The sequence below is a fragment of the Photinus pyralis genome, unplaced genomic scaffold, assembly GCF_008802855.1.
Source record: "Photinus pyralis isolate 1611_PpyrPB1 unplaced genomic scaffold, Ppyr1.3 Ppyr1.4_LG2, whole genome shotgun sequence".
NCBI classification, from domain to species: domain Eukaryota; kingdom Metazoa; phylum Arthropoda; class Insecta; order Coleoptera; family Lampyridae; genus Photinus; species Photinus pyralis.
In genome coordinates, this window is record NW_022170403.1 from 13564450 (window position 1) to 13592282 (window position 27833).

Below are 27833 nucleotides of genomic sequence, written 5' to 3' on the forward strand. Positions count from 1 at the left end.
ATTTTGGCTATTGTTCTACTTTTTTCGCTATTTGGTTCGTTATGGTGTCGAGGCTTGCACCAAAAGGGAATTTTTTCTGCGTTTATTGCTAACAAAGTTATTGTAAAAAAACTAAAATTTTACACTTTTGCCGTTTATTAACGATCCTAGAGATCGTTTATAATTTTGTATTGTTGTCTGTCGTCTGTCTGTTGGTCTGTTCGTCTGTTCCTTTGTCTGTCTGTTCCTTTGTCTGTCTGTCCCTCTATCTGTCCGTGTGAACGAAAATTTTGTTTAGAAATGTCCGATCGCTTTTAGATCTCCGTTAGTTATGAACTGAATTGCATGAAATTCAATATGCACATAGCCTTAGCCATATAATACGCAATGCCAAAAGTTAATTCGAATCGATTCAAAATTCACAGTGTCCTTTTCGCATCTCGACCATTTATAAACCGAATTGCAAACTTTTTTTCTTATAAAAGTATTTGAATCAAATTTGATACATAGGCACTTAGAATAAAGGAAATACAAACGCCAATTTCAAAATTTGGTTTTGCGCATGCGCAGTGCCAACTTTTTTATTTATGGAAGAATTTAAATGAAATGTGATACATAGGCACTTGGTCTAACGCTAGTTTCAAAATTTGGTTTTGCGCATGCGCAGTGTCAACTTTTTTTATCTATGGAAGCATTTAAGTGAAATTTGATACTTTGGCGCTTGGAACAAAGGAAAATCTAACATTAGTTTTCAAATTTAGGTTTGCGCATGCGCAGTTCCAACTTTCTTATTTAGAAAAGCATTGAAATGAAATTCTTCTCATAAACTGAAATTGAAGTAGCACGTCAAAAATGGATTGCCCATGTGCAACGCTACCTTTCATATTTGTGGCCGGATTTTTACGATTTTAACAGAAGTTGCATCTTACAAATGGGAAATGAATGCAAGTGGAAATGCGCTTTATGTAAATCGTTTACGATTACTTTTTAACTTGTTTTTAATTCTTGACGCGCACATGTTATAATAATATCCAGTCACAATGTAGACGCAAGTTATGAAAATAAAAACCATTTTGCTGGCCGCGCAATTTATAGGTATGGGACGTAGGACACGTATACAGTTACATATTTATATCATAAAAACCTTGGTATTCGCGAGCTTTTAATTGCGAAGGTTTGAATCCTAGACGGAAAATAAGTACACTACTCTGGAATTAAGAGGGAGGCACTTGATTCTTTCAATGGCCATCTATATTCAATTCAATTCAATAATTTACACAGCGCGGTATCTCTAAACGGTGTTCACTGTATGCAATCGCCAAGCTACCGCACTTTTACAATCAACCCTGCAAAGGATAAATACATTACGACTTACTAATAGTAAAAGATGATAGGCATAAAAATGCAGGTTGGGATGTTAGCGACGGTTGTCTTTTCGTAGAGCTTATGAGATAGCTCTATCCATGTCAATATATATGATCTAAGGTTATGGTGGCACCGCAGAGTTTTGTTTATTAGCTTTGTATTTAGAAATGCCAATATTGTTATAAATGCTTCTAGTAGTTCAATAGTCTGGTCACAAAGGCCATGGTATTATATTTAGTGGGAGCTTCCTGAAATGTTTGCCTATTACGCTTATACGTCCTTATTTAAGTGACGGCGACGTCTACAACACTTTTGCAGGTATTGAAGAAGTACAAGTATAAATTGCGCACAACTTTTGTGCAGATAAAGCGCATTTTTTAAAACCGAAATAACTTAGTAAATGGTTGCGTTATAAGGTAGTTTTCTTTCTTGTTAGAATATTCATGGGAAGACCTCACCAATAAATATGTCTCGTCCAGACAATTAATTTTGCCTTTGTGAGTACTTTCCTCCGACAAAGCGTTTTCGAGATATTCGCTCATAAAGTTTTGACATCACTAACAGATATATTTCTTCCAGACGTCTCAATCGCCCTTTGTGAGTACCAGCCTCTGACATTCTTTTCTTGAGATATAAAGAATTATTTCTATCCGATCACGATAAAATGTCGAGGAGGGTGCTATGGTTGGTAGAAGTTAATTCCTTTCGTTGAGACCTTGCATTAAGAGTACCCTGAAGGATAAAACCAGTCCCCTCCCCCCCTCCCATTTTCTCTTTTGATAAGGAGTCGGAAAGTAGGGCGGTAGTTGTTAGAAAACAGTTTTTTTCGTTGAGACCTATAAGATAAAATTAATTTCTTTCCCTCTCTCTTCCTCCGGCCAGCTACTTATCTCGGAAAGGAGACGTACAGGAAAGTTATAGTTTGTACAAACCAATTCATTTCGATGAGACGTGTCATTAGAATACCATGAAGGGTAGAACGTGTGTTCGCCCCCTCCCCCTCCCCCCATTTGATCGCCTGTTATTGGTATATCTGGTTAAACCAGTTGAATTATCGGAAAGCCTTAATAAAGTCATGTTTGTTACATGAATAGTGTTCTTCAGGGTGATAATCAGATAGCAAAGTGTTTTTACTTGTAGTACTGAAGATCACAGTAGGTCCAGTACAAAATAAAATTTAGGTTATGACTATACCTTGTCAACGTATGATGTGGACGTATTGCTATCAACCTGAACAAAATGTACTATCTGTTTCACAAAATGCAACAGACCAACTGAGAGTTATGAACCTACGTTTAGACAATTTAATTACATGGTGAATCCAACCTTCTGTAGGCGACATAAATGGCCGCGATTAAAAACATGTAAAAAGGTCTTCGCCTTAAGGCGAGTAACTTTAACGCAAATTCCATGCTTTGATCAGTACTTCCCAAAAGGCCATTTATATGCGAGCTTTGTTTTTCTTTACTAATAGTAGCTGTGACAAAAGGGCAAAAAGTGAAGACGAGGTTTCCATGCGACAGACATACGTCTACCGCGGGTGAGGCGCTCACATGCCTCCTGGAAACACATTTTCCATGCTCTGGGCCGACCGACTGGAAAGTAGCTGTCCAGGTGGTTACCGAGGGATCTCAGAAATGCGCGGCCAACACTTACAGTCTTTTGGAAAATGCGCTTTTGTGGTGCGAAAAGCCTTAAATCATTTTTGGATATACAGGGTGTTCGCGAAAAGTCGTGTGCATGTCGACATGGTTTTTGTAAACAGAGTGCCCTGTGTTTTTTTGTATTTTCTGTTCCCCCTCAATAACAGAATTCTTTTTAATGATTAAACGAGCTTACCGTAGTGAAGTTTAGTTTTAATTATTGTATAAAGAAAGCTCATCTGGGACTTACGCCTCAGAAAAGGAATACTCCCAGAAGTTGCACTTCGCGTCGGTTCCTTAGATGTTCTTTGTCTCAAATAGAACTCGTAACTATGGCAGTTGATGATTTTTCACGCTACCTTTAATTTGACAAACTATTGTATAAATTCCCATGAGTGCGTAACAAAATTAAACGAAATTATTTACAAGAATTTTGTTTATTAAAAGACACGTCTTTTCTAAGGACTAAGGACGTTATTTAAAATTAGTGATTGTATTTATTAATGGGAGTTTACATGACTGGCATGAAAAATAAATATCCAACAGAGATATACTTACTTTGCATTGTAAGTAGAACATCGCATATACACAGTGGCATTTTAACAGACACATGAGACTACCATGATTTTAAAATGTGTCCAGTGTGACTTTGGAACGAACAATGAATAAAGAGGAACGAATGATAAGTCTAATTATAAATAGTTATTTATGCATCAAGGGCATTAAGGCGATATTTATGCCGAGGGCGACAGAGCCCGAGGGATTGTAAGTCGCCCGAGGATTAAATATGGAGTAATGCCTGAGGCCATTTTATTTTTCATCATTCAAAGAATGCATTTCCAATATACAAATGTCATGATTATTGTTTGCCCAACATTAAAGTGCTTCATACGAATCAAGTTGCATCTTTTTTATTACATAATATAACTCCGTCAATCAATTTGACAGGCCGTTTGAGGGCATAATGAGATGACAATCCATTATGCCCTCTCATTATGCCCTTGGGCGTAATAGACTGCTTCATATATCACATATGACAGATATAATTGACATACAGGGTGATTCCTATAGTACCTGCCACCGTTTGGGAGCGTGTAGGTGGTGCGTAGGGGAGTATTTTGATATAGGACACTTGGGGTCGGAAATCTAAAATAAGGGTGCCAGAGCCAAATTTACCTTCTGGAATTTCGCGCCTGTAGGTAGGCAACCCAACCGGCCGGCGGTGCACACGGAGCGATCTCAGGCGGCGATGTGTGGCTGACACTTGATCAGAATTTTGTTTAAACCCACGAAATCCCGTCTGCAACGACGCGTATCAAGTGAATAAACACTATGGCAATAGTATAATAATAGTTGGCTAGATGTAGGAAGTGCATTGAGAACAACGGTGGCCACGTTGAACACTTGTAAACGTTATTGCTTTTGACTGTCGTTTTCCCTCCTTCCCTCCCATGTCGCTTCCTCGCGCTAACTCGCTCTGCATCGCTCCGCGCGAAACGTCGGTCGGTTGGGTTGCCTACATACAGGCGTGAAATTCCAGAAGATAAATTTGGTTCTGGCGCCCTTATTTTAGATTTCCGACCCCAAGTGTCCTATATCAAAATACTCCCCTAGGCACCCCCTATACGCTCCCAAACGGTGGCAGGTACTATAGGAATCACCCTGTATAATAGGCAAATGAAAAAACACATTTATTAACCTACAAGATCATCAAGGATTTAAAGTGGGCCCAGTTGCGCGTTTGTCACCAAACAGTCTTAAAGCACATCTTAACATCTAACATGACGTGTCAAGACATTGAATCTGCCAGGATTTAAAATGTGACTGGTGTGATTTTGTTACCAAGTACAAATCAAGTTATAAAACACATTACTACTAATTCTATTCAACTTAATCACTGCATTGTTTTTATGTACATGAATTAGGTGTGTCTATTTCAACCGCTAAATTTACCAAAATCGCAAATTAAAAAACGTAAATAAAAATCAGCTGTCACTGTTCCATATTTGCGCTCCGAAGCTGCGCGAGTTGCAGCTTTAGACCATTGTATGTACTATATGGTCTAAGGTTGCAGCTTTTACATAGAATTACGACGAGCTGCGACTTCTGGTAAGTATACATTTTCTGGGCTTACGCGCCACACAATGTAAAACAGAAACAAAGAAGGAGTAAAGGAGCACGTTCCTTCTACACGCAAGAGCTCATTGCTATGACAATCCACACTACCGCAAAACTGGGTAGGTGAGAGTGGAACCAGATCTTTTGGTCCTACAATTATGATTGAACTTCACTGAGGTACTAAAATTTGTTTAATCATGAAATTGTATTCCGTTCTTTTCCGAGTGATCACTATATGTTTAAAGAAAAAGTTATAATGATCACAAAATTTTATTGTACATACTAAACATACGGAGTAAGACAAAAATCGTCATAATAACATTAACAGAAAACACCTTGTATTCATTATTGTGTCGTCGTGTTGACGTTACTTTGTTCTAAACACTGAGAATAATGATGGGCTACCCTGTATATGAGAAACATTTCAATCTTATTAAAGTAAATTGAGGGTGCGAATAAACACAGAGTTTATTTCATTTGAGTTTGTTTTTCTGTAGTGTTATTTCGTTTTAGAATTTTTGTAATTGCGTATTGTTTATTTAATTGTAAAATGTAAAATTGTGTGATAAAATGTAGAAACATCTGCTTTAAGTTTCTTGTAAGTTGAAGAGCTACAAAATGGCACCTTATTTTAGCACACCCCAAATAATACACTTAAAATGAGTAATAGATCCTTCTCACACACTGCCCGCCTGCAGTAAAGTTTAGGTATTGTTTCACAACATAAAAATCGTATATTTTGAAATAATACACAAACATGGAAGATTAAGCTTATAATTTTAGTCACTATTCCATAGTACGATTTTGATTATACTTTTGCTTTACAGAGTCAAGAAAATGCAGAACCGATTTCTTATTTTGGTCGCCAGGTCGTCTGTTCGGTCCGTAGACCATATTCGGATCTGCTAAGACATATAACGGATAGAATTGAGAGAGTAGAACGTGGTTTGGAAAGGCAGCATGTACGAGGTGAAGGGCATCCTCTTTTATCCCCATTTTCTTTTGAAGATCTCTCAATTGAAGAACCTAACACCGAACCCACAAGCGTTGAAGTAATTAAGTATAGTAATCGACTGCATAATTCAAATTTGTCTTTATCATTGTAGGACATGGCTCATAAAATTTGTAAACTTAGGCAGTGTAGACGTGAACAGACCACGCCCAGTAACGCGACAGGTATGTTAACAATTTATTCGTAATAATTATACTGACTTCTAGTGCACGTAGCGCATTGTCCTTTTTGCAAAGAAGGGAGAGAGAAAGAAGTGGTTAGAACGAGTTTACAACTTCAAGCTCCCGATATAATTTTTGCTCACGATGGTAAGAAATTGTACCAGCGGTATAAATAATAGTTTAAACTTTTAGATACAAGCGAAGTTGATTCGCAAACTATGCAATTCAGAGTTCCCGATTTTTCGTCGGTTGAAAATATAAAATCCTTTCTAGGATTACCCTTAGTATTACCCGGAAAAGATTATCTGAGCCCTGTTTCGTTTCTTGAAAATGATCCATTAGGCATGTCTGCTGTTTCTACAGTTGGCAACAAATGTTTTGTGAAATGCGATTATCAAATGCGCTATCTTGGGAGTCAAGCAATCTCATTGAAAACATCTCAAGATAGGGTTGAAGCTCTGAAGTATTTGACTACATCTGTGCATATTTTGCTTTCACGTTCGATAGTATTGAATATACTAACGCAGTTAGCAAAGACTTCGAATTTAACAGGTCTTGTTAAAAGTCTAGAGGCAATGGGTTTGACAGATATATGTAAAATTGTACGTTTGATGACGTTGGTTGCTATGAAGCGTGTGGAGATTCCAAATGGTGAGTGCGAGATGGAAATGAACAATTCCGCATCGTTACTGCTAAATGTTTCACGTTGGGGTTCTTCATCATCAGTTGCAAGTAGTTGGCTAACTAATTTAAGCGTAATAATAGCGGCACTCTCTCAAAATAGCCCTGATTCTTCCAAGTTAGTTGTGGATATGTGCACGAAAGATTTATTATTAATGGCTATGTGTCCTTCTATTGCAAGAAGTGGTTTTGAAGTAACGCAAGCATTGGTGGAGGTTTTAAGTGCACATGGTGGTTATTCTCTCACTGTGGTACAGAAAGACGATATTGACGTTTGTGGTCCACTAACTTTGGAAAATGCTTTGTCCGCCTTTCTACTATCATCAAAGACATTTGCGGAATATAGACAGTGGGCCGCTGAACAATTATTTAAATGCATCGCAACAAAAATTCAAATTTTATCGGTTAAAACCTACGAGCAGGTCGATCTTTCCGACATTACGTCCACAAATCCAGAAAAAAACGTAACATACTTAGAAGGCCACGAAAATAGAATTATTGCTTTGGCTTGGTGCAGCAGTAAACACTTACTTGCGTCGAGCGCGTTTGATGGTACGGTACGTCTTTGGAAATGCGCAAATTCAAGTACATATTTGGAAAGAACGCTGGTGTTTCACGAGTCATTGGATGCATATGGTGCAGAGTTGCAAGGAAAGTTAATAGGCCATATTAAGTGGTCACCTAAAGGCGATTATATTGCGGCCGCGATGGAAAACATTGTTAATATTTGGCCTGTAAATTCATTTCCCGAAGAAGAATATTGCGATGAGTGGTTCATCGAAAAACAATCCGAGTGTGTGACTTGCCTATCCTGGCCCACATGTAAAAAACAAGATTCGACAAACAGAAATTATTTGTTAGTGGGACATTTAGATGGCACTGTTTCTCTGATTTCCATATACAAAAATAACAAAGAAGTTGAAGTGTTAATAAACTGTTCTTTACATTGTGGTAAGTAATTTATACTCAACGATCTTGTTGAATTTCTTTCTTCTTGCTTTAACTTCTACTGTTGGCCTTCTAACTTAATTTAGAATATTCTCTCTGCATTAATCAGTATGGTTTGAAGGCTATTTCTCTACTCTCTGCTGTTCTATTGTCTACATGACGTTGGGAGATTCCTCTTGCTCTGAGCTAAGGTAGGTGCGCTACAAACGTGTGGTATAAGTAACATTTGGTTTGTTGCCTGTGCGACGAACTTCCCCCTTCGCTCGTGCACAACCGGTACCTTAAAAGATGAAAGCACAATATTATTTCAAGTTCCTTTAATGGATGACTAATTATATAATTGTACGATTCAATTCACAAAGTAAACGGTCGGTCGGTCTCTCGGGCGCCACCAAGACTTCACTCAGCACCCCCGAAGTCTTGGGAAAAGGGGCGGTGCGGTCTTCGCGGACGGGGTGGAAAGCCTCCGGGTATCCTCTAGTGGAGAACGGAATAACCAGGGATCGGTCAGGGTTCACCACAAAATGGCGGCGGTCACTTCCGGATTATCTAAAACAAAATATGGCCGACGGCCCTGACGGTAAATTTCCTAAAGGGAATAAAGCAATAAAGCACAAATCAATTAGCGGTGTCTAGGGGAACGAAAAGCGGAAAAACAAGGAGAACAGAATATACTTCCCCCCCTTTAATCAACGTAATTGAAAATTAAGCGCTTACCTTGGTTAAGTAACGGTGATATTAATTAAACGGTGGTAACACTATCGATAGAAAATACGGTAAGCTTAAGGCGGTAATGAAACTTAGCGGAACGGGGTAAAAGTTACGGTAGGTAAAAAAAAGTAAACTCAAAACGGAAAGGATAACGGATTGACTTACGGTCGCTCAAACGGTAAAAGGGTAAAGCAAAAGGGGTTCGGTGGATTCGGAATGATACGGTTTCGCAAATTAGAAAAATCAAAAGGCGTACTTACAACTCGAAAGTATGAAGCAGAAAGATCCCTCCCAAAATGAGCATTTTCCTTTTAAAGGAAACCAATTTTGGTGGAAGTGGAACAGGGAATTTCCAAAGCCGGGCGGTGCTCGTACCGAGAGCGGTAGAAAATAATTCGGTTTTTAATTAATTGCGGCTCCTGTGATTATCTTAAAAATCTGGGACAACTTGCAAACAACTAGAAAAATTACAGCGCCTCTGTGGACACCTCTCTCGACGGTTTCTGACAAGGTTTACTACTGCCCATTAACATGGCATTAATTAACAGCGCTTACCTAATTAAGCGTAATCAAACCTAAGTACTCATCAATCCAATCTGCAACTAGCTCCCTTGGACTTTTTCTTCTCAAACGGCGCTATCGCTTTAACACTCTTATCGCAACATGCAGGCATACGGACGGGACTGCAAAACTTGTAAACAACTCGATTTGAACTCGTTCTATCCTTGATTTTACTTATTATGGAAATCTAAAACATCTTATAAATAATTAACGGCGCTGAAACCAAAGAATATTAATTGTCCCTCATCTTCGCCAGGACAACATCCTTCGGTGGTTACAAAAATATCGCGGTCTTTTTGCGTAACGAAGCCCTAACCAATCGTTACATACAGGGTGGTCTTTGTAAACGGCATACTAAATGGAGAAATTCCAGGTGCTTCGTTACACCTGGTATCTTTACATTATTATTATTAATTACCAACGTGTGTTAAAAACAAGCATGAAGTACAATTGACTGTTTTACCTCATGCTCAATAAACATTATTTTATTATTATAAAAACTGTAAAGATCGCATTGCGCACGAAGAATTGATACGTGACGCATACAACTGTTGATTACATACCCATCTTATCCCAGAGCAAGGTGACTCGCACTTCCTCTTAAGCATGGAATATATAAGTGTAAAAATCGTCAAATTTACTGTTAAATGGAGAACAAGTTCTTTACTGCAAAAGGGATAAATGAAGTTAATATTATAAAATGATTAATTAATGAGAAAACGATAACACAGAAAATATATTTGACATGTTCAAGCTCCCACACTTCACTGTCACTCGCGCCGTCACTCAGCAATTCCTTCAATAAGTGAATTTATTTGGTTTTGTGGTCTGGCGTCTTTACAACAGTGTTACTGCTATTTGAATTTCAACTCCAGTACCATTCATTTAATAGCTAGTGGGTTGCATCGTTGTATGTCATCCCTTTTCATTTCAGCGCTAGTAGAAACCACTCCAGTTTGTGCGGTAATGTAATATTTAGTGACTTAATTCTTAATTAGACTGGGAGGCAGCGTACATAGTAACTAAACCATAAGCGACAAAATATTCGACAATACAGGCTGAAAGTACGTTGAACACTAGTAATAAAATCACTCGTCTGCCAGTCGTAAGTGGCAGCATTAACATGGGGCGGCGCTGAATAAGTGACTTCTTTAGGTGATCAACAAAATTACCAAACTATAAGGGCCACGGAAAAGATTTTTATCAAGAAAACACATTTTTTCTATGGTTTTAAAATATGCTATGGCAGACGACTTCAAGTGAAGCGTTGAAGGCGCTAGACGCCCTTCAATGTAGGGAAAAACACCCCTGAACTAAACCATGAGGACCGTATAAAAATTATACATAAAAATTTCCTCTTTTTGTCACTGCTTTAAAATATATCCTGGCAGACGATATTAAGTGTAGCTTTAATAGTGGCAGACGTCTTAGAAGTTAAAAAATTTAGGTATAGTAAATCCCAGCGAGAGCGAACGTGTGAGAGATCAGCGCGCGAGGGCATAACGAACAGAGATAGCGATAGATTTACGCACCGTTCCGAGTTGGCAAACGAATTAAATTATGGAAAATAATACATTGTTTATTTCGCGATAAGATTGTCGGTATTTCTTGAATTCTTTTCACAAGAAAACCTGAAGAGAAAAGAAGATAGACCTTCAGTTCATTCTTAACTATCCTCTGACTCCAGTGCCGTTGTCTCAATGCAACATTGATGGATCGATGATTAAAATCGACAAGTTTGTTTTGCTTAAACTTTTTCGGAAGTATGATTCTCCTAGTCCATCGCCAGTTGTAGATGTTGTTTTAATCGATGGGTTATTTTTTCTGTATCTCTTAAAAGACCCCTGGTAAAACTTTGAGCGATTTTCTGAACACATCCTCGGCAAGATTTGTGCTGTGTCAGCGAGAGAAGTTCATCTGATTTTTGACAGAAAGTTACCCCTTCCATGAAGGACGCAAAACATGATCGTCAGTCAGAAGCATCCTGCAAATTACATAAAAGCACTTCGCAATGATAGTTTCAAAGCCTCTCTTATAGATTACTTATACCAATCATGGGCAAAAAAGACCTATTGTGCTTTACTTGGAAGGAAAGTTGTGTTTCCCACATATGAAGATAAGTGCTATAAATTTGTGACAAGGGAAGATGATGTGGTAAAAACTGAATTGTTCTGCAGTCACTAAGAGGCAGATTCTCGAATAATTTACCATCTTGGTAAACTACCAACAAGTAGAGAAGTCATTATTAGCGCTTCCGATATGGATATTGCTCATATTGCTTTAGGAAATGTAAGTAAAATTGAGGCTACCATCAAGGTATATGTAGATGGAGGTTTTCCAATAACACACAGAAATTCATAAATATTGGGGAGAGTTTCGTGAATTTGGTTGTTGATGTGTGTAACGCGCAGAGTAACGCGTTACTGGGTTCCCACGTATTTACTGGGTGTATGACTTGTGTATGGTCCTCATGGTTTAGTTCATCGCAATTTGGGCGAATGCCACCGCAAAATGTCTGACCTTCTACAATCTGTCTGATTGAAGTGGGTGGAACTATGTGAATGAGAAGTTTAGAATCAAATGGTTGATGTAAGATGTCTGCCACTATTAAAGTTACACTTAATATCGTTTGCCAGGATATATTTAAAGTAGTGACAAAAAGAGGAATTTTTTTATGTATCATTTTTATACGGTCCTCATGGTTTAGTTCAGGGGTTTTTCCCTACATCGAAGGGCGTCTAGCGCCACCAACGCTGCACTTGAAATAGTCTGCCATAGCATATTTGAAGAGTATGAAAAAAATGTGATTTCTTGATACAAATCTTTTCCGTGACCCTTATAATTTAGTAATTTAGTTGATCACCTAGAGAAGTCACTTATTCAGCGCCGCCTCAAGTTAATGCTGCCACTTACGACTGGCAGACCAGTGATTTTATTACTAGTTTTCAACGTACTTTCAGCTTGTATTGTCAATATTTGGTCGCTTATGGTTTAGTTACTATGTACTCATGCGTGGCTCACCATTGGAATCTCTATAAGAGTGAGAGATACAGTGCAGATTATCTGGGGGCAAAGTTTCCCCTTTTTGTAACTAAAAAAACGCATTTGAAATTTTTGACAAACAACTAATATATAACCAAAAAACTAGAATGTCAAATGTTATTTTCAATTTCTCTAGCTTAAACGGTTGAAAATGGACGGTTCCCGTTAGTACCTTGTATGGGCACTTTTTTCAGAGAGTTTGAAGCTGTTATCAGAATTTCCATAACACGCTAGATGTAGAAGCTACAGGCTACTACTTTCTTATTTCTTATGGACGCCATTCGGCCATTTTAGATTTTTAGAGAATGAGATGGAAGACAGAAAAAGAAATTCATTTGAGTGCATCGTGACCAGGTCAATTATTTTGCAACCCTAGTCCCCATTCCCAAAGTCTGTGAACAGTGCAATTACACAACAAATAATAGGTCATATAATATAACTACGTAATTCGTTGACACATCCCACTTTGAATAACTTCAACTGCTACCAATGTAATTACAGTACAATTAATAGCTTAAAGCGTTACCAATTAACACAACCTTTTCAAAAATTGATTTGTAATCGGTAATCAGTTTAATTATACGCTAGTCACGACAATCATAATAATGCCAAAAATAGTAAGTAAAGCACGACACATGAAAAAATACCCATTGCTTATTTTGTGATCAGTGTAATTACCTATGGTACAAATTGCTTTAGATTGTCTACGGAAGTTTGGGTGCTCGTGACCCAGTCTAGGTACAGAAACTGTTTCTTGAAACCCTCGCTCTCCAGGTATCATGGCGAATGGGCGTGCAACTATTCCCATCGCTGTCCCCTTGGACAATAAATTCGTTTCCCCTTGGCTTGCCTCCATTTGGGATGTCTCGTTTGCACAAGCGCCGAGTTTTGAAAATTCTCATGGGTGCTCACTTTCAGTTTCGAGGCCATTAAAGAGGGGGCTTAGGAGGAAAGTCGAGTATCCTCCCCCTTCCCTCGGTTTACGAGGGGTCAAAAGGTCCTCTTTCGATGTTTAAATTTTGAAACTCTTTAAACGCAGTTTTTAGCTGAAGAATGAGAAAAAAATAAATGATTAATGAATAAGCATAAAACAAATGCGACGGTAAACAACTGTTTTAAGATTTATTAGCAAAAAATAAGAGTAGAAGAGTACCTACAAATAAAATAAAGAAGAGTGCAGTACAAGTACAACTACATTCCACAATACTACAAATAAGTACCTATCGATTAAAAATAATAAATTTACTTCTCATGTACCTAAGTAAAATGTATTCCGACGGACAGATGCTCGCTTGATAAAAGTATCCGCCACAAAGCTAAGATCTAATAGATTCCCAAGCTTTCTATAAACATGCATGATTGCGTTGTCATTCAATTTAACTTGAGTCATACTGTTGCGTAAATAGGTTTTCAACCTCCGCAGTCTGGAAAAAGATCGTTCCGCCGTACATGTTGAAACAGGAATTGTCAGGGTTATTTTAATAAGTTTGACTACTTCTGGGATCAGCTCTCGAATATTTTCGTTGGCCTTTATGTACTCCACTAAATCACCGAAATGTTTAGGTGAAACACTCTTTGACTTCAGAATATCTAAGAGCATATCTCTGTGCAAAATCAGACGGTTGCTATCAAAGTCATCTTTGTAAAATGTGGTCACATAGTCTTGGTCTTCATCTTCCTTATTTTTTCTAAGAAGGAAACTTTCAACGTGCTTTAAATGAGAAGTACTCGCTTGTGTAAATCTATCATCGATGGAGTTTATCACTGTGTCTACCACTTGATAGTAAATTTGTCTGTAATAGTCTTTCGGACTTAAAAATCTAGTGGGCTGTGCGCCACTATCATACCTTTTTGGCACTTGCCTCATTCTTGGCTGTTCTGGTTCACCAGCTTGATATTTTTCGGCCATTCCTAAACTAGAATTCCAGACCTCATCAAAATGCTCATCAGTTCGATAGGATTGTATTAATTCTTTAGTATTATCTACATTATTCATAGCCATTTGTAGATGCAATGAAGAACTCTGCAGTGCAGCGTTCAACATTTCTACAGGATCAAGAATTTTTATTAAAAAACACGACATAAAAATGAATTCAAAAGACTGCAAATGCTTCAAGAAGCCATTCACTTTTGCTCCAACATCAGATCTGTCGGTACCTTCAATTTCAGTCAAAAACAATACAAGTTCTTCGTAGTTTTGTATAATCGTTTTCAAAGAACTTATTCGGCAGCACCATCTGGTTGGACAAAAAGGGCGAAGCCGATGAGTTTGAGTTACATTGTCCAAGGTATCATCATCTGACATTTGTAGGGATTCAAACATGGCCTGTCTTTTTGGAGATGCACACACAAATGTTATCAGATCCTTAGCAGTTGCGAGATAGTCTCTCACAGTTGACTGTACTTTCATTGCCTCTTGAACAACGAGATTCAACGAATGGGCTAAGCAATGAACTTGAATAACTCGTGGTTCGATTTCTCGAATTTTTGCCTGCAAACCCGATAAAGCACCGGTCATATTCGCCGCTCCGTCAGTCGCAATGCCTCTACAAAACTTAATATCAATATCAAAACGAGTGAGAACATCACGCAAAATATTTTTCAAAGTTTCAGCAGTGGTGGATTCAGTCTTATAAAAACCAAAGAAGACTTCGTTGATCTCAAAATCGTCATCTACAAATCGGAAACAAATAGACACCTGTTCATGATTGGTCACATCAGCAGTTTCATCAATTAAGACAGAAAAATATGGAGCGTCTCTATCTTTCACGAGTTTCACTAAGTGTTTTAACACCTCATGAGCCATAATTGAACCTAATTCATTGGTAACATCATGAGAAAGCCACTTGTATTTAGAACGCTGAAGCCAAGATGCCAAATCTGTATTATCCTCGGCAACCAAAGCCAATAATGCACGATAGTTGGAATTTTCATCGACATGGCCACGAATTGCTAATCCCTGAACCATTAGATAACGCAACGAAGAAATCATCCTGAGAAGAGCTGCTCTAGCGGATTTCATTTCATTTATCTTGCCCTTAGATATCAATGCATGTACATTGACTCCATCATCGATTGCTTTTTTTCGGGTGCAGCAAAAACGATGAACTTCCGATTTTTCGTGAGCTGCAAATCGCTCTAAAGCCTTGTTCCAAGAGGAAAAGCCAGTTTGTGTGTAAGCCTTAATTGTTTCCTCATCTCGAGAAGATTTTTTTGGCATGGGGGCACCCGATGACAAAGCTTCCTGACACACTGAGCAAAACACCTTGTCATTACTCTTGTCGTAAATAATCCAACCGTATTTTTCTTTCCACTGTTCTTGATAAGAACGCCCCCTTTTTCCACTTTCTGCTGTATTCTGTTTCTGAACACTAATGTCATTAGCAGTAGCATCGTCACAATTGCCCAAGGCTGAGGCATCTTTCACCGCGCTACATGTTGACGTAGAACTCGTGGGAGAACTATCAATTATTTTCGATGCTGCTGCACGGCCTGCACGGATCACAAATTTGTCCATTTTGTCGCGATAAATATGTGGTCCGTTGTGAGAGAAAAAGAATAGTGCCGCCAGGCGCCAGTCCTATCAATCAAAGCACGAAACAACCAATCACACAGTCATTTTGTCACTAGGAAAAAAATATATTTGGCTCCAAATCTTCACAGTTCACTTCACGAATTGCACGAATAAACTAACGCCTGCGTCGTCCTGCGAGTCCTGCGACCTGCGCCCGGCAATATCCCCCCCTACCTGTTGCGCAGCGCAGATCATGCACCTGAAACACTCCGTGTCGAAAAATTATTCGGTTAAACGGAGAAAAAGCACTGCATCCTGGCTCATGGGTGCTCCGCACCCATGCGAAAATTCTCGCGGGTGCTTCAGCCCCGGAGCACCCACGGAGTCGGCGCCCCTGCTCGTTTGGACTCACCGGAGATGCCGTTAACAGGGTGTGTGGATGTCTGTGACCGAGGTCATTTATAAAGAAATACAACCTTCAATGCACGCTTGATTCGGAAAATTGTTTTGTGTTAAAACTTAACTAGACCCACGACATTAAACAGAGAAAACAAAATTTTGATGACATTAATTAACCAAATAGGCACCTGAATCCATTCCAAATGTCTTACATACAATGACCTGAATGCCATTGTTTACACAACAGAGTTTATTACGACTGTTATGTAACGGAGCCTGACATTCACGCCAAGGGCTCACAGTACGAAGAGTACATATAATATACCAGTTTTGTTAATGGTTAAGAGCTCAGTCACCTGCATTAGGACATGACCTGTCTCACCATGACAGCAATATAGGGGTATATTCAGGGTTTATTTTCATGGTTTGAGTTCAGGCTAGGATATGACCTGTCTCATTGAATTAAATATACAATGATATTTATTCAGAAGTAGACATAGGGACTTATGTATATTGTTTTTCCCTATCTCTACTTTCAAAACATAATTTTATACATCCAAAAAAACAAGTAAACATCTCACTGTCATATTGATTAGTTTGAATATTGTTGCTTTGACTTAACAGAAAATAAATCTCTTACGCTCCTTCAGGGGCGGTTACTACTAAAGTGCTCTCATGCTCGCGCGCCACCTGAATAATATAGGAAATATATTCCTGCAAATTACAATGAGTTAACTTCAGCGTACTAATACTAATAAATTAAAGATAATAATTCACAGATATTTTTTTCCATTATATTGCGTTATAGCGCATAGCAAGCAAATCGCACTTAAAATATGCATCAGGTATAGCGCAATGTACTCTAGCAGTGGGAGCTGGGAGCACGGGATTCTAATTACAAACTCTGGCGCATTCAGGCTAGCTGTCAAATGCATTTTTAAGCAGGCGACGCGACGGTGCGCACGTTCGTAATTATAAATTGTTCATTTCTGATTATTAACGCTATAATTCGAACGTAAGTGTAACTGTGAACTTTTAAAATGAATTCGGTACAATTTATTTTAAAAACCCCCTTTTTTACTTTACCATTGGAGCAAAAATGGAAATTAAACATCTTGGAAGACCTACCTCAGATATTACTATAAAAGTCGCCGTAAAAAGTAAAAAATAGTTATTTGTTTCATTAGTACAAAAAATGTCAGTTTTCGGGACGAGGAAGATAGTTGCTGGACGACGCGTCAGCGGAGTCCAGCAACCTTCCGAGTCCCGAAAACGCATTTTTTGTACGAATAAAACATAAAATTTTTTCTCCAACCCCCTTTACTTCAAATTATATTCGAATTTAGATTCAGTCACAGTTTCACTACTAGTATAAGAACTTCTGCTTTCTTGTCCTCACGTGTCATGCCACTCTAGTTTTTAGGTTAACTTATAACCTATTCGTTCTTACTTCTTACTTCTCACCTCTCGCGACTTTGTAGGGAGCAAATCTTGAGGTAGCATGTTCTGCCGTTTCTATAATCTCTGGCGGAGTGCAATCCATGTCGCTATCAGTTTCAGTCATTTTATTGTATACACAATTAATATTGTTATATTTTGTATTGAAATAAAAAACTTACCATACAGTTTTTTAATTAAAATTAATTGCAATTAACTTTTTCAAATTTTGAATTCAAAATGACAGATAATAGTGCAATGGGTCTGAAGTAGATGGCGTTACGCGCGACGGCGGGTTGTATACGTATTAAAATTACGTTCACCAAATATGTAAATTACGTTACAGTTACACATGGTTTAAATAAAAATAGGGAGCGCAAATCATTTTCAATACATGTACATACGTATAGGTAACAGCATTATTTGCATTGAATATGCAAAAATATTTGATTTGTATGTATAGAAATATCTTACAACCTGCAATGTAAAACGATGTCAATGTGACATATCTCCGTGATTGTAATTTTTTAATTGGCCAACTTTCAAGGTCAATTTCTTTTTGGTACTAGGACCAAAAGTATCCACTTTTTGTACAGTTGCCATGGTGAAAGCGATTAATCCGCAAAACGTCAATTTTACGTACCGAACACTGTCACAAAATAGCGTCTTATTCAGGTGGTTGGAGAAAAAATACTTTTTGGTAGCATACATATATTTGTGGTTATATTTTTCATTACTGACATATTAAAATCAGTACAACTAATATATTTTGGAGTCTTGCCAAGGTACCGCCCCCTCTGTACTAGTAAAATACTTTGCAAAACCATCTCTTACAGAAAATCCTGACCTATTAGTTTCTACTATAGCATGTTCAACGTCTGCAAAACCTTTCACAGTAAGAGTATGATGAAATGCATAGCCGTCTCTAATGCATACATAATTGTGTAAAGCAGAGCAGGATTGGATAATTTTCTTGGACAAGCGAAGCGATACATTGAGAGGTCTGTGAAAAATTCGCCATTTATTGGAGAGAATTCCAAAAGAACACTCAATGTAACGCCTAGCTCGAGTTAGTCGATAATTAAATATTTTTTTCTTATGCGTTAAATTCTTCCTGGCATAGGCACGCAATAAATGTGGACCTAGACTAAACGCATCATCGCCAACAATAACAAAAGGCATTGGCTTCTCTGTTCCTGGCAGATATCTATCTTCAGGAAGATTTAACAATTTTTTCTGGTATCTCTTCCAAAATTGACTGTTAACAAACACATTGGAGTCCGCAAATTTCCCGAAAGCTCCGACGTCCACATATGTAAAACAGTAATTCGCGTCGCAAATTGCCAAGAGAACTACCGAATAAAATTTTTTGTAATTAAAAAAAGTAGAACCACTGTTTATGGGTTTGATTATTCTGATGTGTTTCCCATCAACGGCCCCAATACAGTTAGGGAAGTTAGCATAACGGGCAAAATGCGATGCAATTTCCAGCCACTTTTCTCTTGTAGGTTCAGGGAAAACTTCCGGTCTCAGTATGTCCCATATGGCGTCACATACAAGTTCCACTATTGCACTTATGGTTGATATCCCTAATCTGTATGAATAGTGCAGGTCTGTAAATGTGTTGCCACTTGCCAGATATCTGAAACAATAGCCCAATTACCTCTTTACGTGGACAGTACCTCAAAAGAATCAAGCTGCAGGGTGTAAATGATTATTAGTAATACAGGTTGTTTTTTTTTATTTTCAGTGAAAATTGTTGTACAGAGGTGGAGAACAGCTCGTGATGCATACCGAAGAGATCGTAATAAAGTATATAAAACCAAATCTGGACAAGCTGCAAAAGGCATAAAGAAATATGTATATTTCGAAAATTTAAGGTTTCTCGATAGCGTTTTAGATATAAATAATACAGAAACAAGCCTTCACAATAGCATTGAGGACGATGAAATTAGAACTACACATGATAATAGTGACTTATCAGAAGACGAACCACATACTCAAGAAAATATTGTAGAAGAACCTGATGCTAATGCACCTGAAACACGAAAAAGGTTTGAAAGAAAGAAGCGGCGACAGGACGACATATTGGGTGAAAAAATGATTTCATTGCTAGAGAAAAGTAATGAGAAAGCAACGGAAGAAGAAGATGCTGACAGATCATTTTTAATTTCACTATTGCCAACTTTAAAAGGTTTTGATGAGGATAAGAAGCTGCAGTTTCGCGCGGAAGTGCTTCGTATAATGATGGACATTAAAAAAATTCGTCCATTTTTTCAGCAACCCGAAAACCATCAACTACTGCCACAAATGGGTGATCCCCATGCATACATACATTACCAATCAAGTGGTCCACCAATGAATTATGGGTATGGAGCTTTTTACCCTCATCCCAACCATCATACTACTGACTCCCAATCAAGTGCATCCTGCTCAAGGCCTCAATCTGCTGCATATGCTTCAAGCTGCACCCCATCACCATCACCAGTATCATACCCAAGGCTGTTAGGGACGGATCTCATCGATGACAGCGTGACAAGCGGTACTGTACATAACTGTAGATATGACTAGGTGTAATTAATAAATCTAATCACACGTATCTCATTATTGATTAACGACACCAACGACGTACAAAGGCCTTCATCTGCTGCATCATCAAGTAGAATGCAACCATATACTCAATCTCACCAGCCCACTCTAACGCAGCTACTAGGTGTGGACAGTGAAGACCTCGGTGAAATACAAATGCTTACCTAACGTTTTAGAAAATATGTTTTGGTTACTAATAAAAACAACTCTGCGATAACTTTGCAGTTTTAGCTGGGATCGGGACCAAAATACTTACCTCAAAGCTACACAGAGTCTTTCCACAGATGAGACAGATATTCGTATGTGATTAGCAAATTTTAATCGATTTTCTAGTTTGCCGTGTAGCTCATCAAAGGATCTTGTAGACATGCGAAAATAGTTAAAAAATTTGCGTTCATCTTCCCTCAAAGTTGAGTATAATGTCACAAATGCACCGTGTACACTTCTTGCCATGTTAATGGGGTGTACCCATACTCTAGATTTTTTATTCTTAACTTTTTTGCGTTGTATTATTCTCTTTATACAAAAAGCGGCAACAGCGCTGTTCCGGAGGCGCTGAGAACCGTCTCGTAGTAAAGACATTTCCGTACTGTACGTTGCATGTGAAACTATGACCATGACCGTCAGTCCGTATCATCAGGACTGACCGTCAGGACTTTATCAGTCGCATGTGAAACGGCTCTTACCCTAAACTTTACTTGACCTATAAATATCTATTAACGTTATCTTGCAGCCAAGTCAGGTGTGAAACTACTTTTTCCAAATTAAAATATGTTCAAAATCGTTTACGAAATTGTTTAACACAAGAACATTTGGAATCTTTTTTACTTATGTCCATAGAAAAAGATGTGTTGTTAAACATAGACAATAAAGATGTTATAGATGATATTGCTAAAAAAAGCGAATTATTAAAAAAAAGCCTGGTTTTTTAATTTTGACGGTGTATTGTGCAATACTTGTATCTATCTGATTTAACTTGAATGTTTTTATTTTGTTGTATTTTTCAAATAAATTACTACTACGAAATTAATCTTTGTTTTCATAGTCTAGAAAATCACCTGGTAAAATTGGGCCGATTTAAGCTTAAAGCTCGGGCCGAAACAAAGTACCAATCCGGGCCTGCTTATTACCATAATCTCGTCTTCGTCTGAACTACTGCTATCAAATATTTCGTGAACAATATGAAATAGCGGTATAAATTCGTTGGTAATTTCCATTTTTAATACACAATAAATTTTTTCTATTTCGGTGTCACAATGATGATTTTGTACAACCGAAAACAGTTGTACAAAGACAGTGATTATAGTCGTTTTTTTTTGGTAACTCATCTCTTAAGTTGGCAGTTACTAGTTAGTACAAGTAGGTACTTCGTTGGGTACTTCCATGTTTGAACTTCAAAATGTCAGTCTTACTACGCTGCCAACCTAAAACTTAACGGCATAAAAAGTGTTCCCAACATAAAACATGTTAGTTCTAATGTTCCCTATAGTTTCTGATAATGATTTTTTTAATTAAATTAAAGCACCGAAATAGAAAAAATAGTATGAAAAACGCGTGTTACAATGCTTTATTGTAATACTCCTATCTTGCGGACACTCGTGGCTACGCTTCGCGTCGCCACTCGTGCCACAAGATAGTCGTATTACAATAGGTCGCATTGTAACACTTGTCTTTCAATATACTATTGTTGAGTTATTTATGCCTTTTAAGTCATATATCTTTACATATTGGTTTTCAATTTCATTATAACCTAAAATCATGCATATGCGACATTGAAAGGCCAAAAAGCAATGTAACTGTAGGTGGGGGTAGATACGTCAACAACAAATGGGGTACTTTCGTCATTGATGAATCTACCCCGCCTGGTCTAATATGCTTGTAAACTTAATTTAGATGCCTCGAAAGTACGTGAAAAAGACAGACAGGGCCAATATTGATGAAAGAACACAAAATTCTTTTATTAATTGATAACCATGAATCACACTTGTCTGTTGTTGAAGCGATTCGTTTCTGTAAGGCTAATGGAATTGTCCTCCTTTCATTCCCGCCGCACACGACCCACAGAATTCAGCCCCTACACGTGGGTATGGTCCTTTCAAAACCTACATAGCAACCGCCTTCAATGACTGGATGTTGGCACACCCGGGTCAAGCGATTTCAATAAGAAATATAAGCAGTTTATCAAGCAAACCATATGAAAATGCTTTTTCAATGAGAAATATCAACAAGCTTTCCATAAAAAAGGATTGTGGCCACCTAATCAACTCGTTTTCACAGACGCTGATTTGCAAGTACAGTTACCGACAGACCCATAAATCCTCCTACTGACAGACCCATCAGTCCTGTAATCGAAAATATCAACGTGGTTCCAACTTCAACCACTCCTGAGGGCAATAACATGGAGATTGAGACCCTTGAGGATGACAATATGCAGTTGTATTTTGAACCGAATGCTCCGTCAACTTCGGATCAAATCACTAATAATAGTACCTAATGGCCAACGACCTTCTTTAGAAATGCTGTTTCCTTTCCCTAAAGCGAACGTTACTAAAAAACGAGTAGTACGAAAAAAATCCAAGTGTTCTATTTATACCGATACCCCTGAATTGAAAGCAAGAGAAGATCGTGAACTAAATAAATCAAAACGTCAAGCAATTACCATCAAAGGAACAAAGAAAGTTGTTTTTAAGAAAAAACAACCGGCCAAAAAACCGGTAAGCAGTTCAAGGAGCGAATCCGAAGTTTCCCTGGACGATGTAAACTCGAATAGTAGCGATGACCTGGAAGAATTTGAACCAATATCCAGCGATGAGTTTGAAATCGGAAAGTTTGTATTGGTTCAATTTACAGGAAAATAGTACATTGATCTACAAGTTTAGAAAAGTGTTAGTTTTCTAGTGAGTGTAAATGTTTGAATTCACGAGTGAGCGCAGCTCACGAGTGGATCAAATTTGCACGAGCATAGAAATTCATTTTTCTTACGTGTAGACCATGCTATTTTTTCGTGTAGTTTATAAAAATACCTCTAATTGTAACGTTTTGTTTTGATGTCGAAGAATAATTTATTATAATATCAAAGTATGTTGAGCATTTGTTGATATGGTAACAAAACATACGAACAAGTAAATAATTTGTGAATAACGCTCATTTAAAATGAGTCAATCAAACGGGAATAATGAAGAAATTTTACAATTGGTATTAGAAGCAGAGTAAAGTTTATTACCCAAAAAGTCCAAAGTAAAGTACGAGAAATGTTACCTACAGTTCTGTGACTGGAGAAACATAAAAAATGTGCAAGGAGCAAATGAAGATATTCTAATTGCGTACTTTATTTTATACTCGTATTTATCAAATTTATTAGCACTGATTTTTAAATATTCTTAGGCATAGAAACTTAAAGCTTCTACACTATGGTCACAATACTCGATGCTGAGAAGTACTCTACAAATAAATGAAAATGTAGATATTTCTGTTTATAAAAAATTACTTGCTTACCTGAAACGTCAAAATGACGGTTATGCGGCAAAAAATCGAGAGTTCTATCGATAGATAACGTAAAGGAGTTTTTAGAAAAGTCTCCTGGTGACAAGTTTCTGTTTATAAAGGTCGTGTTGGTAATTGCCCTGCACGGACCTTGTCGGTTACTAAAAGTGGATGATGTAGAAGATTGCGGAAATATTTTGGTTATAACATTACACGGCACAAAATCAAAGATAAAACGAGCCTTCACAGTTACATCGGAGGATGGATTTATATTTTATAAACGTTGTGGTGGCTTTCCATATCTTCTGGTGTAATATTTAATACCTTCATTTGTGATTTATAATAATAAACAAAATGAATGAAAAAAAGTGTTGCTAACTGAAATCGTGAAGAAAAGTGTTGCTAACAAGAAAGTCTCACTTTTCTTCACGATTTTTGATTTAACAATGCGTCACTTTTCTATTAACTACACGAAAAACAGTTGTTATTCACTACATAGGATGTATACAAAAAATACACCCCTCCTCCCTCTTGATAAAATTTCTGAGAAGAAAAGGAAACAGTCATATTAGAGCATAGTAGAGGACATGTCTGACGTCGATTTTGCTGATGTTGTTGCAAAATTGGATGCGCCATCTCAAGCTGGAACGGCAAGATCATCCTCAATCTACACATTCAATTATAATTTTAGTACTCTCACTGTAAAATGACCACATAGGAGCAAATAAAGAAGTTCCTAGTTTGGATTATTATGTCATTGTTTTTTTGACGAAAGTACCCCATTGCTATGGCGGAACTACCCCACCATTGGGATAGCTTCGTCATATTACAAATATATTTTTTTAAAAATCTCTACTCCAAAAAAATAGCACTAGTAAGTCTTTGAACTGTAAATTATAATCCTTACACTACATACAATCTTATAGCAACCAAAACTTTGACAATAACAAAGTAGGCTAAAAATTTCAGGGTCAGGTTAGCGAAAGTGCCGAATCATCCCCACTCTCCCCTAAATGTTTATTAAATATGACATATCAATGCGAGTATCAATGAGTAAACATAAAGATAAATGTATACCAGGCGCTTTCATTTCGTGAAAATTATGCAAAGAAAGTGTTTTAACATTCGTTCATGTAGTGCAGTCGTAAATAATGTGCTCGAGCAAGGTCATGGTGTTCTATTACACACCATGAGCAAGGTGGATTCAAAACGGTGGCGGCACCCCGACAGTTTTATACAGGGTCATTCTTGACGAGGGTCAAATAGAAAGATATGGAGAACCTTTGAAAATGACACTAAACTGATAAATCCGCAAATACCGGAAGTAGCCATCAATTTTGTTATTTTAAATAGCGACCCCCTATTTTTCGGATTCTACGTTTGGAGTACCTGTACTGAATAGTTGACCCTTTGCTCCAAGGGCTTCGTCGATATTCAAGTTTTTATGTCAAAAATGGAATTTGCAGGGGTAAATTTAAAAATTTATTATCCGAAAACGGTGAGAGATATTGCAAAACACTGTTTTATTAAGGAAAGATCGAATTTTCTTATGGTATGCGTAACCGTCTAAAAAGTGAGACTACGTCACTCTTTCAAAGCTCTCAACTTTTAACATTTTAAATATTCGTAACACCATTTTTTTAAATGGCCCCCCCCCCCCCTCACATTTTTTTCTTCGCTGTTGTTTTCCTTTTTCCGAGACCTTTAATTTGATGCAAAATGTCAGAGTCTGCTTCAAACGGTTTCCGAGATATTCCATGTTTTAGTCACTTCTTGTAGCAAATTGATTAAAAAAATTAATACATTTTTAAAATTACCCCTGCAGATTCCATTTTTGACATAAAAACTTGAATATCTTTATTCCTTAAATATTCCAGCTATCATACTATAAACTATAAACAGTGTCATCAAACATACTGTAAACTAGTGCATCTACTAACAGAGCAATTTACACATATAAATAAAATAATAAGAGGTCAAGTTAAAATACAGTAAAACACTTAAGTAAAATATACAAAATATCACAGAATATTAGAACACCAATCGGTAAGTAGAAACTCTTCAAAAGTGTAAAAAGCGTTAATCTTAACCCGAATTGTCCCAGCGTTGCCATATGGCAACTCACGAAGCGCTATAAAATCTAACTTCTTAATCGACCCTGGTAACCTCTTTCAGGTAAAAAGAAACCTTTTTCATCGACAAACGTTAGTATTCCGTTAGTCAAATAGGTGCGCGCTATTTATAGTTTAGCCGTTGTTGTGTGAACACGTGGTAAATTTGTGTGCGTTTCACACAAAAGATGTCGAAATACAGTGATCCCACTTACATGACAAGGTAAATAAATTGACTTACACTTTCTTTTCTATATTGTGTGATATTTATCCTATGTTTTAGTATTAAGATAAGATAATAATTCTGATGTGGATTTTAATTTTTAATTAGTGATCATAATATGGGCTCTAAAGTACATTTTGTTTCCATGTTGCCATGTGGCAACGCTGGATCATACAGCGTTTTTCTTATTGTGGTTGTTGTTGTCAAGCAAGTTATACCCTAGGTGTTTTTTTAGGAAAATATCCTTGAAAGAGGATGAATTAGCATCTGATGACGAAGAACCTAACGCTATATACATAGAACCGCCTGAAGTAGAAGATGGAATACTAAGTGGCGAAGACGATGGTGAGGAAGAAGAAGAAGCTACGCCAGACAACGTATGTCCTGGACAACTAAAAGCAAATTGCGAAATTGTATTAGCTTCTGGGCGTCGAATTGATGCAATTGAATGCACGCAGTCCGAAAACGGAGTAGGAAGTGAAGATTTTGTTGATGATGAAATTTTGACTGGTGTACTAGAAATGTCTTCCAGTGCTGTTCCAACCGATTTACAAGGAGGGGACTCTGACAGCGACTCCGACGTACCACTAGCATTGTATAGAGATCGATCAAATGTTTCTGGGGGGAAGATACTTGTTATATACCTATATTTCCGCCCGCCAATTATACAGATTGTTCTGGAATAACACCTCATGAACAGTTCGAGAAGTTTTTCGATAATCATTTGCTACAACATATTTGCGACGAATCTGAAAAATATGCAGTTTTTCTGGGTAAACCAAATCCAAATATTAGAGTTGAAGAACTGAAAGTTTTCATCTCTATTTTACTTGTAACTGGATACAATTACCATAGCCGAGCTCGCACACTTTGGAGTACTGATGACGACTTAAAAAATCAAATGGTGAGCAAATCAATGCGCAGGAACAGGTTTCAGCAAATACTACAGTTTCTTCATTTTGAAGACAGTCGTAAAAAAACAACAGAAAAGGATAAGATGTGGAAACTGCGTCCAATAACAGATCATCTGAAAGCCAATATGATTAGGAACTTTCATCCAGAACAGCATTTATCATACGATGAGAGCATGATTGCATACTTTGGCAGACACGGGTGCAAACAATTCATCAAGGGCAAACCTCTACGTTTTGGGTACAAAGTCTGGTCACTGTGTACTCCGTCAGGATATCTTGTCAATTTTGAAATTTATCAAGGAAATAATCCAAGATCAAATCCGCAGTATGTAGAGAGATTTGGAACATGTGCTGCCCCGTTGCTGAGTATGATTGATGATTTTCCACTTGATGTTCAGGAACTTTCATTATCTTTTTATTTTGATAACCTTTTTACCGGATTTCCATTATTAACCATTTTTGAAATCCCGAGGTTACACTGCCACTGGAACCACCCGGGAAAATAGGATTCCAAAGAATTGCCCATTACCGTCAAAAGAAAAAATTTAAAAAAAGGAGCGAGGTTTTGCCGTTTCATCACAACTAATAATAATAATAATAATAATAATAGCTTTTATTGAATATTGAAGGCTCCTACACCATATTCAATTGGAATGCACAGGGTCAGATAAACTGAAAACAGTTATCTGTTCTTCCCCCTGTAACCACAATAAAATCTAGGTATAAAATAAAATTGCAATGACAACCATATATACATAATTAACATAAACATATACTATCCTATGCTTGTAACTAAATAACTAGCATAAAACTTAAAAAAAAAAAAAAAAAAAATTTTCCGGTAAGCAGTATATAAGTATTACAATAGGTACGACAAGTAACTAAAGAATCACGACCTACTTGTAAGTATTGTCCTTTTCATCGCCCTCTTAAATGAAACCT

General features: G+C 37.4%; 2 protein-coding genes across 5 annotated transcripts in view; one reads left to right on the forward strand and one right to left on the reverse strand.

Annotated features, from left to right (window-relative positions):
* The window catches only part of LOC116164422 (probable E3 ubiquitin-protein ligase HERC1), a 52224-nt gene extending 44291 nt beyond the window's left edge, over positions 1–7933 (forward strand). For 2 of the 4 annotated variants that reach the window (XM_031478604.1, XM_031478605.1), the window contains exons 14-17: positions 5933–6157; positions 6212–6281; positions 6324–6425; positions 6471–7933. In XM_031478604.1, coding sequence (XP_031334464.1) covers positions 5933–6157; positions 6212–6281; positions 6324–6425; positions 6471–7918 — 1845 coding nt within the window. In that variant the 3' untranslated portion in view covers positions 7919–7933. The remainder of the gene's footprint in view (positions 1–5932; positions 6158–6211; positions 6282–6323; positions 6426–6470) is intronic. The other 2 variants (XM_031478607.1, XM_031478606.1) reach the window with 2 other exon arrangements.
* Positions 7934–13470: 5537 nt separating this feature from the next.
* On the reverse strand, positions 13471–15738 carry LOC116163831 (zinc finger MYM-type protein 1-like). Its single transcript, XM_031477961.1, has one exon. The coding sequence runs from the start codon at positions 15736–15738 to the stop codon at positions 13471–13473; it is 2268 nt and encodes a 755-aa protein (XP_031333821.1).
* Positions 15739–27833: the final 12095 nt, after the last annotated feature.